The 13,558-nt window shown below is 38.1% G+C and overlaps 1 protein-coding gene across 1 annotated transcript in view; it reads left to right on the top strand.

Annotated features, from left to right (window-relative positions):
* The window catches only part of STAG1 (stromal antigen 1), a 788,714-nt gene that overhangs the window by 389,136 nt on the left and 386,020 nt on the right, over nucleotides 1-13,558 (top strand). Inside the window, exon 15 of the mRNA XM_053709754.1 lies at nucleotides 3,754-3,824. Coding sequence (XP_053565729.1) covers nucleotides 3,754-3,824 — 71 coding nt within the window. The remainder of the gene's footprint in view (nucleotides 1-3,753; nucleotides 3,825-13,558) is intronic.

Raw genomic sequence — 13,558 nt, 5'->3', positions numbered from 1 at the left:
TCTCTCTGTAATCAGAGAACAGGGTATTGCGGTATTTCCTTATTTGGACAATCTTGGTACTTGCTCAGTCTTTACATTCTGCAGAATCTCATACGAATCAACTTGTGTTGTTTCTTCAAAAACATGGTTGGAGGATCAATTTACCAAAGAGTTCCTTGATTCCTCAGACAAGGGTAACCTTTTTGGGTGTCCAAATAGATTCAGTGTCCATGACTTTGTCTCTAACAGAAAAGAAATTGGTTTCAGCTTGTCGAAACCTTCAGTCTCAATCATTCCCTTCAAGTAGCTTTGTACATGGAAATTCTAGGTCTTATGACTGCTGCATCAGACGCGATCCCTTTTGCTTGTTTTCACATGAGACCTCTCCAGCTTTGTATGCTGAACCAATGGTGCAGGGATTATACAAAGATATCACAATTAATATCCTTAAATCCCAATGTTCGATCTTCTCTGACTTGGTGGTTGGATCACCATCGTTTAGTTCAAGGGGACTCTTTTGTTCGTCCAACCTGGACTGTGATCTCAACCGATGCAAGTCTTTCAGGTTGGGGAGCTGTATGGGGATCTCTGACAGCACAGGGGGTTTGGGAATCTCAGGAGGCGAGATTACCAATCAACATTTTGGAACTCTGTGCGATTTTCAGAGCTCTTCAGCTCTGGCCTCTTCTGAAGAGAGAATCGTTTATTTGTTTTCAGACAGACAATGTCACAACCGTGGCGTATGTCAATCATCAAGGTGGGACTCACAGTCCTCAGGCTATGAAAGAAGTATCTCGGATACTGGTATGGGCAGAATCCAGCTCCTGTCTAATATCTGCGGTTCACATCCCAGGTGTAGACAATTGGGAAGTGGATTATCTCAGTCGCCAGACGTTACATCCGGGCGAATGGTCTCTTCACCCAGAGGTATTTCTTCAGATTGTTCAAATGTGGGGACTTCCAGAAATAGATCTGATGGCTTCTCGTCTAAACAAAAAACTTCCCAGGTATCTGTCCAGATCCAGGGATCCTCAGGCAGAAGCAGTGGACGCGTTGTCACTTCCTTGGAATTATCAATCTGCTTATATCTTTCCGCCTCTAGTTCTTCTTCCAAAAGTGATTTCCAAAATCCTAATGTAGCGTTCGTTTGTGCTGCTGGTGGCTCCAGCATGGCCACACAGGTTTTGGTATGCGGATCTCGTTCGGATGGCCAGTTGCCAACCTTGGACACATCCGTTAAGGCCAGACCTTCTATCTCAAGGCCCATTTTTCCATCAGGATCTCAAATCATTAAATTTGAAGGTATGGAAATTGAACGCTTAATACTTAGTCATAGAGGTTTCTCTGACTCAGTGATTAATACTATGTTACAGGCTCGTAAATCTGTGTCTAGAAAGATTTATTACCGAGTTTGGAAAACTTACATTTCTTGTTGTTCTTCTCATAAATTCTCTTGGCATTCTTTTAGAATTCCTAGAATTTTACAGTTTCTTCAGGATGGTTTGGATAAGGGTTTGTCTGCAAGTTCCTTGAAAGGACAAATCTCTGCTCTTTCTGTTCTTTTTCACAGAAAGATTGCTAATCATCCTGATATTCATTGTTTTGTACAGGCTTTGGTTCGTATCAAGCCTGTCATTAAGTCAATCTCTCCTCCTTGGAGTCTTAATTTGGTTCTGAGGGCTTTACAGGCTCCTCCGTTTGAACCTATGCATTCTCTGGATATTAAATTACTTTCCTGGAATGTTTTGTTCCTTTTGGCCATCTCTTCTGCTAGAAGAGTTTCTGAGTTATCTGCTCTTTCTTGTGAATCTCCTTTTCTGATTTTTCATCAGGATAAGGCGGTGTTGCAGACTTCATTTAATTTTTTACCTAAAGTTGTGAATTCTAACAACATTAGTAGAGAAATTGTTGTCCCTTCATTGTGTTCTAATCCTAAAAATTCTCTGGAGAGATCTTTACATTCTGTGGATGTAGTAAGAGCATTGAAATATTATGTTGAAGCTACTAAAGATTTCAGGAAGACTTCTAGTCTATTTGTTATCTTTTCTGGTTCTAGGAAAGGTCAGAAGGCTTCTGCCATTTCTTTGGCGTCTTGGTTAAAGTCTTTGATTCATCATGCTTATGTGGAGTCGGGTAAATCCCTGCCTCAAAGGATTACGGCTCATTCTACTAGGTCAGTTTCTACTTCCTGGGCTTTTAGGAATGAAGCTTCTGTTGATCAGATTTGCAAAGCATCAACTTGGTCTTCTTTGCATACTTTTACTAAATTCTACCATTTTGATGTTTTTTCTTCTTCGGAAGCAGTTTTTGGTAGAAAAGTACTTCAGGCAGCTGTTTCAGTTTGATTCTTCTGCTTATAATTTCATTTTTTTTTTCATTATAAGATTAAAACTTTTTGATTTGGGTTGTGGATTATTTTTTCAGCGGAATTGGCTGTCTTTATTTTATCCCTCCCTCTCTAGTGACTCTTGCGTGGAAGTTCCACATCTTGGGTATCTGCTATCCCATACGTCACTAGCTCATGGACTCTTGCCAATTACATGAAAGAAAACATAATTTATGTGAGAACTTACCTGATAAATTAATTTCTTTCATATTGGCAAGAGTCCATGAGGCCCACCCTTTTTCTGATGGTTATGATTTTTTTGTATAAAGCACAATTATTCCAATTCCTTATTTGATGCTTTCGCTCCTTTCTTATCACCCCACTTCTTGGCTATTCGTTAAACTGAATTGTGGGTGTGGTGAGGGGGTGTATTTATAGGCATTTTGAGGTTTGGGAAACTTTGCCCTTCCTGGTAGGAATGTATATCCCATACGTCACTCATGGACTCTTGCCAATATGAAAGAAATGAATTGATCAGGTAAGTTCTCACATAAATTATGTTTCTTTATGATAAAGATATTCCATAACCCCACCCTTTTTTTCTGTACAAGTGTAAGCAGAACTTGTTTTGCACTTCATTTCCACCACTTTTATTTGGTGTCATTTTGGTTTCCTCCTCTACTTGGCCATATGTATAAATGAGGGATTCTAGAAGAGTTGGAGGTAATAAAGCTCTGGTATGTAGGAATATGTTGTCTTCTAGTGAACTGTGTAATCCCACATGTAATTTGCATTTCATGTTCTTTTAAGTATTTAAAATGTGTGTGTGGGTTCCCTGAACATTAAAAAAAAATGATTTATTAGTAACTAATTTTTGTTTATTTTCCTTTTTGTTTCAAAAGATGGAAAGTTGCTGTGACAACCCCTTTTTATATAAATTATCATGCTTTTTATTTTATATAAGCCAGTACAGTTGTTTACCTTTGTTTTAAATAGAACAGTTATACATGTTTATATTGGAATTTAGTCCTATCCTTAGTATTTATTAAAATTCTTTTAGATTCATTTAAAGGACCATAAATTACAGTAGAATTGCATAAGCATAAACAAATGTATAATAAAGAGACAATGCAATGGCACTTACTCTGAATTTTAAATGGACAGTAGCTTTGTTTGACACAATTTACTTCTGTTTGCTTGCCCCCTGTTTCATGTGACAGCCATCAGCTAATCACAGGCTCGTATACAAATACTGTGAACTTTTGCACATGCTCAATAGTAGCTGGTGCCTGCACAATTTGATTATAAAAGTAAGTTGGAAAGTCATTATTCATATAGAGCATCCCTTCTTAAGAAACGCTTTAATTTTGACTTTAATGTCCTTTTTAAGATGAAGATTAAGAAGAGGCTACTGAATGGTAATGATGATTGTTTGTTTCAACCACCAGACAGAAGAAGCAGATGAAGATGATGTGTACAATGTGCTGGCCTCATTAAAACGTTTAACATGTTTTCACAAGTAAGTTCAATTTAGTTATTAAAACTTTTGTTACCTTGACAGTATAGCCTGGGTACTGGCTTTTAGTTTATACAAAAATCTACTCCAAAGCTGGAGAGAGAAAAGCAACAACACTAAATAAAGCTTAAAGGGACAGTCTACACCAGAATTTTTGTTTAAAAATATAGATAACCTCTTTATTACCTATTCCCCAGTTTTGCATAACCAACACAGTTATATAAATGCACTTTTTACGTCTGCGATTACCTTATTTTTAAGCCTCTGCAGACTGCCCCCTTATTTCAGTTCTTTTGACAGACTTGCATTTTAGCCAATCAGTGCTCATGACTCCTAGGTAACTGCCCGGGCGTGAGCACAATGTTACATTTATATGGCATACATGAACTAATGCCCTAGTTGTGAAAAAATGTCAAAATGCATTCAGATAAGAGGTGACCTTCAAGGGCTTAGACATTAGCATATGAGCCTACCTAAGTTTAGCTTTTCCAAAAATACCAAAAGAATAAAGCAAAATTTATGTTAAAAGTAAATTGGAAAGTTGTTTAAAATTAATGCCCTATCTGAATCATGAACGTTTATTTTTGATTAGACTGTCCCTTTTAACCTTTAATGTTTTCTATTTAAAAACAATAAAACAGAAGTAAAAAAATAAATATATATATTAAGCTATGTGAGGAGAAAGGGAGTCACATCATCATACGCCAATCATCGAATAATCTTATTACAGTGCAACCCCCTACTTGCTGGGCCGCCCAACTGCATCCCTTCTTCCTTCCCACCGCTCCCACTTGCACCAAAGAACACTCGTTACAGAGAGTGACACAGTGACACTCTCTGTAACGATCTGGCTTCTTATAGTATGGGAACATCATCAGATAGGAAAGCAGATGTCTTCTGCCCCCTTCTGCAGTCTCCTCTGTTTAAGCTGACAGAAGGGACCACAGTGTGCGATAGTGCTGGACGTAGGTACTAGGTCAACACAGTACGTTGAGCAAAGTACTGTATGACATTGTACCTATATCCAATTGGCGCAAGGGTTTAACGATATCTTGCAACCTCCACGTTATTTATAACCAGATTTACACATTTTGTAAATGGAGTTAGTGGGTAGATAGGATGAATTTTGCTACTTTTAACACTTTGTTTCCTTGAGGTATTACATTTTGTGCTGGCCATTGGTTACCATAAATTATACCATCTAAAATATCATTGAGAAGGTGGCTCATTTAAAGAGATTTCTAGTGTTTGATTTAATAAAAATCTGTTCTTCCATATCTTTGAAGTTGGAATAAATGGACATAATGTTATATAATGTTATGTGCTTCTGCTAATTGTCTCAGCCGTCTTATCTGCTTGTGATCAGTTCTGCAGTTCTCTTGGGCGATATTTCCTTCTAATGGCAGTGAGGGTCCACGAAAACATTCATAACCTATGGGAAATACTTCACCTAGCCACTAGGAGGAGGCAGACACCCCAAACAGAACATTAAAATATCCCTCCCACTTCCTCTACTATCTCAGTAGTTCTTTGCCTCGTTTTATGAAGGTAGGCAGAGAGAGGTGCTCTTCTGATAATTCAAATGTATTGTCCTCATGGATTGTTTCCTGCAAGAAAGGATAGGGAAGTTGTTGAAAACTATGTAATTCTCTTAGTAGAGTTTTGGTGTATGTTGGCCACTGGGTGTCGCAGGGAAGTTCCCATGCCACCTTCCAACTTGTCTGAGCTATCTAACCTTTTTAGGCAAACAGTGTTGGTTACACTGATTTTGCTTATATTACAGGTCCCTGTCAGGATGAAGAGTAACACTGACAGATCTGGTAACTACTGTGTGCGCTGCCTAAAACAGCAGATGGGAAATTTTAATTTACCATGTATTGTCTCCATTTCACTGGCTAGTTGCCACTTTAAGGGGGGCACACACTGTATTTTATATCTGGATTTAATGTCTGACCTACCTAATTCCTGTCGCATGATTCAGATCAGGTCTCTGTTACAGAACACTGATTCCCTGTTTATCACACAACAGTATTTCTCAATAAAGGACAAGTACCCTTCGGGGGGGGGGGGCTTCTTTGTTATTATATTTTAGGACACTTATACTTAGGGTTGGTCTGTTTCTGCTCACTGGTCAGTGGCCTTTTTTTTTTTTTTTTTTTTTTTTTTTAGAGGGCAATCTACGGCATTGAGACTTTGGAGGAATTCAGTACTCTAGCTATCATAAGCTATATAGGGAATTAATAGGTGTTAGTGACACTTTGTTCCTCTTACTCCGGGTTGTGGCACTTTACTTTGTGTCCCTACTGACCCTGTTTATTTAGAAGCAAGCTGAGAGACTATGGTTTAATGGTTAGGGTATTTGGCTACTGTTCTCAGTACCATTGGTTTTGAAGCCATTTGCCAACATTATTCAATGATAGTCCTTTGGCGGATAGAGTTAAACTTTTTTCCTGCCGTAGGATCACTTTGGCATGCACTATGTCTGTGAAGGCCTACTTTAACTGTCCTCTTGCCCCACTGTTAATGACCGCAGGAGGTGGTGTATTGTCCTTAGAGGGGATCACTACTTCACGGAGAGGGTGAGCAATATTTCAAAGCATGCATGTTTTATTTCAGTATTATTGACATTATTATTATTATTATACTTTATTTATTAAGCGCCAACATATTCCGCAGCGCTGTCCATGGATACAATTCATTTAAATCAAACAATACAAGACTTGTAAGATACAGGACAAAATTTACAAACACATACAGGAGGGATTGAGGGCCCTATTCCGTAGCATGGTCGGTGCACTGGGCAATCGGGCTCAACTTTAAGGATCCACATATGTTCTATGTCCAATTTATAATTTGCTCTGAGTTGCATCTTAATTTATTTTTTCTTATGTAAAAAATATTCCCACCTTATATACTTGCTGTTTTCTTAGTGTTTTCTATGCTTTAACATATTTCTTAATTGGGAAATAATCATACCTGGGTTTTTATTAGCATTCAAGTTCCTTTTTCTTTTATATAGAATATTAACCAATCTGGTGGTTTATTACTATTAGCGGGTTAAGGCGTCATTATTTATTATATGGAAAATACATCTGGTGGCTTTACCATTAACAGTGCATATCTGTACTTATTTCTTACATAGAACATAAAGATATAGGAAATGTTGGTGCTTAGCATCACAGTGCTGATACATTTTTTTCTTATCTAGAAAGTACACTTTTTTTGGTTTCTTATAATTGCCAATTCTTTCCATACTTATAATTGTATTTTTCAAGCGCTCACACATGTTTGGTAGTTTATCAGCATTACAATGCACTTACTATGTTTATTTATACCTTTTTCTTATATGGAAAATAGATATGTCTAGTAAATTTTAAACCGTACAATAGCCATACTTTTTTCTTACATAGAAAATATACATATCTGATCATTTTATCAGTGGTAGCATTGCTTAAACATATTATTATATATTTTTTTCTTGTATGGAAATTGATTTTTTTAGGGTGGTTTTTTTAGCATTTACCAGCGGCTAAGCATATTTGTTTATTATAGAGAAAATAAATATGGCTGTTGGTTTATTGACGTTTTCCACTGCGTAATCATACTTATCCTTATTTGGCAATATTCATATCTAATGGCTAATGTATTTTCTCAGTTCTTAATCTTACTTTTTTATCTCTGCTATGGAACACAGACACACATGATTCATTGTTCTTGCCAGTATCTTAATATATCTTTTGTCTTTTATATATGGTGGTGCAATATATTTTTTCATGTTTTGTGCAACAACATATGGAATATGTTCTTGTCTGTGGATTTTTTTCCCAGGGCTTATCTATACTTTCTTATATGGAAAATGGCTTACCGGGTGATTTATTCTCAATATCAGTATTTGCTCTTACTTATTCTTATGTTTGGTACAGTGCACTTCAAAAGGAGTATTAATTGAATTGATATTTGCCTCTAACATTTCCATGAAGGACTCAACCTCGGAAATGAGTCAGGAGGCAGTTATTACAAATGTTTAATTTAAGAACAATGTTGGATTATTTGAAGGGTAAAGCACAGTGTACTTTTCTGCTTTATTACATAAGGCATTTCTTACGTCTGCCCTTCATTCTCTCTCTGGGGACATAAGTGTCCTGTCTCCTGAAGTTATGCAGGGGTTAATTCTCTGGCTCTTGCAGCTCTACTACAGTTGAGTCTAGTCTGTTTTGAGTGTTTTGCTGATAAATGGCAGAAGGTAGAGGAAAGTTGAGCATATTTCCTCTAATTCTAGGTCCTGCAGTGGTCAATAATTTTCAATTTCTTATGGCGATTCCTTAGCTAGCTCTGAAGGTGAGCAGATCACTTATCTCCTCAGTTCTAAATTGAACACTTGAGATATTTCTTAAGGAGGTGTTTGCTACTCTGGGTGTACTGCCTGAGGTGAAGCAGGTACACAAATTGGATAAGGTTTTTAAACCTAAGTTAAAGACCCCTGAGGTTTTTTTCCAGTACCTTCACTGGTAGCGTTTATTGTCTCTAATGAGTGGGAGCAAACTTCCCTAAATCTCCTAGTTTTACGTAAATGTTTCTGGATAGCCATTTGGACAGGTAGTATTCTATTAAGGTGGATGGTGTCTTTTCCACTTTATCGGTACTTCTATTCCTCTTGAGGACAGTACATCTTTCTAGGATTTTCTATATGGTGTGTTTATTTCTCCTATTGTTTGTGTCCCACAATGGCTTAGTGGTAAACTTGCTAGTTAGTCATAGCTGGAATTTAACTCTCAATCTTCAGCTTACAAAGTGTTCTTCTCAGTGCATACCCTTTAATGATGCGTTTCGAATATCTTTCCAAAAAGTTGTCAAAATCAGCTTTTACTCTTCTTTCTTGAGTGATAGCTCGAATTATACAAAAGAGAACTTTAACTATTCTGTTCGCTCCTGTGTGGCCTCGTAGAACTTGATTAGAATACCTAGTGAGGATGTCTTTGAAGAAACCCCCAAGGAGGCTTAGTGGCCGGACCTTCTAGCTCAGGGGCCATTTTTCTTTCAAACTCCAGCTTCGCTGAGGATGATGGCAGGAGGGTTTTCCTCTATTCGTATGGAAGCGTATATTTTCCGGACATAGAATGAGGATTCCACGTATCTTGCAGTTTTCTTCATGATTGTCAGTATATACCAGGGATATAGTACACTTTATTAGTTATTATTCTTTAAAAACAACCTCCAATTTAAATGTATATACGAAACAATTGAAATTAATATTTATTCCTTAATTCTTGAGATTAGTTACATTTATAAACTCATTGAAATATATTTATATAGAAGATACTAGATTATGAATAGACTATACACATATGCTGTTAAATTCTTTACAAAGATCATAAAAGCTATACCTTTAAAATTAGCTTTGCTCTCAATGAATCACATTAAAATACCACAATAAAATACCAGAGTATGGACCGTTACTTTAACATCCAATTGATATGCCAATTCATATGAGCTGAAATAACCTCTTATTTAGCCACCATAAAATAAGTTTTAAATTATATCTCAATAGCTACAAATAACTTAATAAACACCAGAGAGATTTACTTACAATAATAAGCATTGAATATTACTGGTTCTAATTTACACAGAACTATGGATATAACTTAAAATACAAAGTGCCCTTATAAATCACCAATATATAAAATATAAAAGTATGAAACAACCCCTTTATATGTTACCAGATACCAAATTGAAGATTCTGGGGGGGGGGGTTTCAGATAAGTCCAGTTCACCTCATAATTTAAGAGAGGTATTTTGCAATATGGATAAGAAAAGGTAGCCCAATTTTGCTTATAGTAATTGTGTCCCAAAAATGACAGCAAGGTTATCAGTCAAAATTTTAGCAAGCAAAATACCCCTCTTTCTCCTATGCATGAGGTTATATCACGTGATACACCCCACCCCTTTTTATTTTAATCATTGGTGAATATGGTATACGCGCTTACTGAAGCTTGTCTGATAGGCCCTTCGGAGCTGAACATCTCTTGGTTTGCTAGGATCATACAAGTTTTAGTCCATTAGGGGGCAGCAGATAATTAGTAATGCAGTTTCATTATCAACACTGCTAACAGTACATACAGATTCTTATATATATTCAAATGTATATTTAGTATATTCACTATTTCTTTATATTAATAAACCTGTCTGGTCACATATATGTCCCATCTAATATAATCTAGCATGCATTCATAGATACCAAACATGAGTATACTTCAATCCTATAATATTTTAGAAAATGCCTTTAAAGTTGCATTTCTTCTTCAAGATACGACGAGTCCACGGATTCATCCTTACTTGTGGGATATTATTCTCCTGCTAACAGGAAGTGGCAAAGAGCACCACAGCAGAGCTGTATATATAGCTCCTCCCTTCTCTCCACCCCCAGTCATTCTCTTTGCCTATACTAGTAATAGGAAGAGTCTTCAATCAAGAATTTTTTATTTTAAATGGTACCGGTGAGTACTATTTTCCTCAGGCAGCATATAGAAGTTTTCTGCCTGGAGGTTGATGATCTTAGCAGAGGTCACTAAGATCCATGTGGGTTCCCACAGAATGGCTGGAGTACTAGAGAAGCTTCAGTGTGGGGAACGTTTTTCATGCTACAAGCATTGAGGTATGTTAAGCCATTTACTTCTGAAGAGACTGTGATATTTCAGAACCGGCTGCATAGTTCCCAAAGAGGGAAGGGGTAAGCAGTAAACCTATAGACATAAGAAGGGGTATTACTGAAATCCTGTGTATTTAATTTTTTATCAGGGCTAAATGCAGCAAGCAATTATGGCAGCATGGTTTAGACACTGGGGCAGCATAATGGTTTCTATTGCAAAACGGTTCGATTTAACTGGTGTTTGTACATTGTGATGGGGGTTCACATGGCTATAATCATACAATTTAGGATACTTATCCACATGGCTAGTTCTATACCGCTTTACATGCGGTTGTTTAGGCTGAGAGTATATTGCATATGATGGACGGGGCCTAATTTTCGTGCCTCAGATGCGCAGTTTATTTTGCAGGGGGTTGTCTACGTTTTTTTCATAACGTTTTTTGTGTTACATTACTCATTTAGGAGGTTTAATTTGCCCCTTGCTTGTGGTGCAATATCTGACTGCAATATAGGATAGGTATACGTTAAATGAACGTTTGTTAACATTTTTAAGCAGATTTTGAAAAATTGTGTGCTTTTTTTATTTCTTAAAGGCGCAGCAATTGTTTTTTCAAAAATTTGTTTTTATCAATAAATAGGGTTTCACGACTCTTGTGGTTATTACTAGCCTGTTCAACATATCTGACATTGAGGAAAGTCAATGCTCTATGTGTTTAGAAGCCATTGTGGAACCCCCTCTTACATTGTGTCCTTCTTGTACTGAAAGGGCCTTACACTGCAAAGAACATATTTTAAGTGATAAAAGTATGCCATCCAATTCTCCCCAAGTGTCACAACCTTTAACACCCACTCAAGCGACGCCAAGGACTTCTAGTGCGTCTAATTCTTTTACTCTGCAAGATATGGCTGCAGTTATGTCTACTACCCTTACAGAGGTATTATCTAAACTGCCAGTTTTACAGGGTAAACGCAGTAGGTCGGGTATTAAGGTAAATACTGAACCCTCTGATGCTTTATTGGCCATTTCCGATGTACCCTCACAGTGCTCTGATTTGGGGGTCGGGAATTGCTGTCTAAGGGAGAATTTTCAGACTCAGGAAATGTGTTGCCTCAGACAGATTCGGACGTTATGTCCTTTAAATTTAGGCTTGAACACCTCCGCCTGTTACTCCGGGAGGTTTTAGCGACTCTGAATGATTGTGACCCTATTGTGATACCACCAGAGAAATTGTGTAAGATGGACAAATATCTAGAGGTGCCTACTTACACTGATGTTTTTCCGGTTCCTAAAAGAATTTTGGACATTGTGACAAAGGAATGGGATAGACCAGGTATTCCGTTCTCTCCCCCTCCTACTTTTAAGAAAATGTTTCCCATATCTGACACCATTCGGGATTCTTGGAAAACGGTCCCTAGGGTGGAGGGAGCTATTTCTACCCTGGCCAAGCGTACAACTATACCTATTGAGGACAGTTGTGCTTTCAAAGATCCTATGGATAAAAAGTTAGAGGGTCTTCTAAAGAAATTTATTCATCAGGGTTTTCTTTTACAACCTTTAGCTTGCATGGTTCCAATTACTACTGCAGCAGCTTTTTGGTTTGATGCTCTAGAGGAGTCTCTTAAGGTTGAGACCCCATTAGATGACATTTTGGATAGCTAGCTAATTCTTTTATTACCGATGTCGCTTTTCAAATGGCTAAATTAGCGGCGAAAAATGCAGGTTTTGTGATTTTAGCGTGTAGAGCGTTGTGGCTTAAATCTTGGTCTGCTGATGTGTCATCAAAATCTAAGCTTTTAGCTATTCCTTTTAAAGGTAAGACCCTATTCGTGCCTGAATTGAAGGAAATAATTTCTGACGTTACTGGAGGTAAAGGTCATGCCCTGCCTCCGGATAAGGCTGTTAAAATGAGGGGTAAACAAAATAATTTTCGTTCCTTTCGAAACTTTAAAGGAGGACCCTCTGCTTCCTCTTCCTCCACAAAGCAGGAAGGGAATTTTCCTCAATCCAAGTCGGTCTGAAGACCTAACCAGGCCTGGAATAAAGGTAAACAAGGCACGAAGCCCACTGCTGTTACCAAGACAGCATGAAGGGGCAGCCCCCGATCCGGGACTGGATTTAGTAGGGGGCAGACTTTCTCTCTTCGCTCAGGCTTGGGCAAGGGATGTTCAGGATCCCTGGGCATTGGAAATTGTGATTTTGGAGGAAAAAGGAAAAAAAAGGGCATTGGAAATCGTGACCCAGGGGTATCAGCTGGAATTCAAGGATTTTCTCCCAAGAGGGAGATTTCATCTTTCATGTTTGTCTGTAGACCAGACAAAAAGAGAGGCGGTCTTACGCTGTGTAAAAGACCTCTATACCATGGGAGTAATTTGCCCAGTTCCAAAAGTAGGACAGGGGTTTTACTCAAATCTGTTCGTGGTTCCCAAGAAAGGGAACTTTCAGACCAATTTTAGATCTCAAATGTCTAAACAAATTTCTCAGAGTACCATCGTTAAAGATGGAGACTATAGGAACAATTTTGCCAATGATCCAGGAGAGTCAATATATGACCACCGTGGACCTGAAGGATGCGTATCTTCACATTCCTATCCACAAGGATCATCATCAGTTTCTAAGGTTCGCCTTTCTGGACGAACACTATCAGTTCGTGGCCCTTCCTTTCGGGTTGGCCACAGCTCCCAGAATATTCACAAAGGTGCTAGGGTCCCTTCTGGCGGTTCTCAGGCCGCGGGGCATAGCAGTGGCGCCCTATCTGGATGATATTTTGATCCAGGCGTCAACATATCATCTGACCAAATCTCACACAGACATCGTGTTGGCATTTCTAAGAACTCACGGTTGGAAAGTGAATATAGAAAAGAGTTCACTAGTTCCACTAACAAGAGTTCCATTCTTGGGAACTCTGATAGACTTGGTAGACATGAAAATATTTCTGACAGCGCTCAGAAAGTCAAAGATTCTAAATACTTGCCGAGCACTTCAGTCCATTCCTTGGCCATCAGTGGCTCAGTGTATGGAGGTCATTGGATTAATAGTAGCGGCAATGGACATCATTCCGTTTGCCCGCTTTCATCTCAGACCACTGCAGCT

The sequence above is a fragment of the Bombina bombina genome, chromosome 4 (assembly GCF_027579735.1).
Source record: "Bombina bombina isolate aBomBom1 chromosome 4, aBomBom1.pri, whole genome shotgun sequence".
Lineage (NCBI taxonomy): Eukaryota > Metazoa > Chordata > Amphibia > Anura > Bombinatoridae > Bombina > Bombina bombina.
Note: the sequence above shows the minus strand (reverse complement) of the source record. Positions and strands in the feature narration are given on the sequence as shown.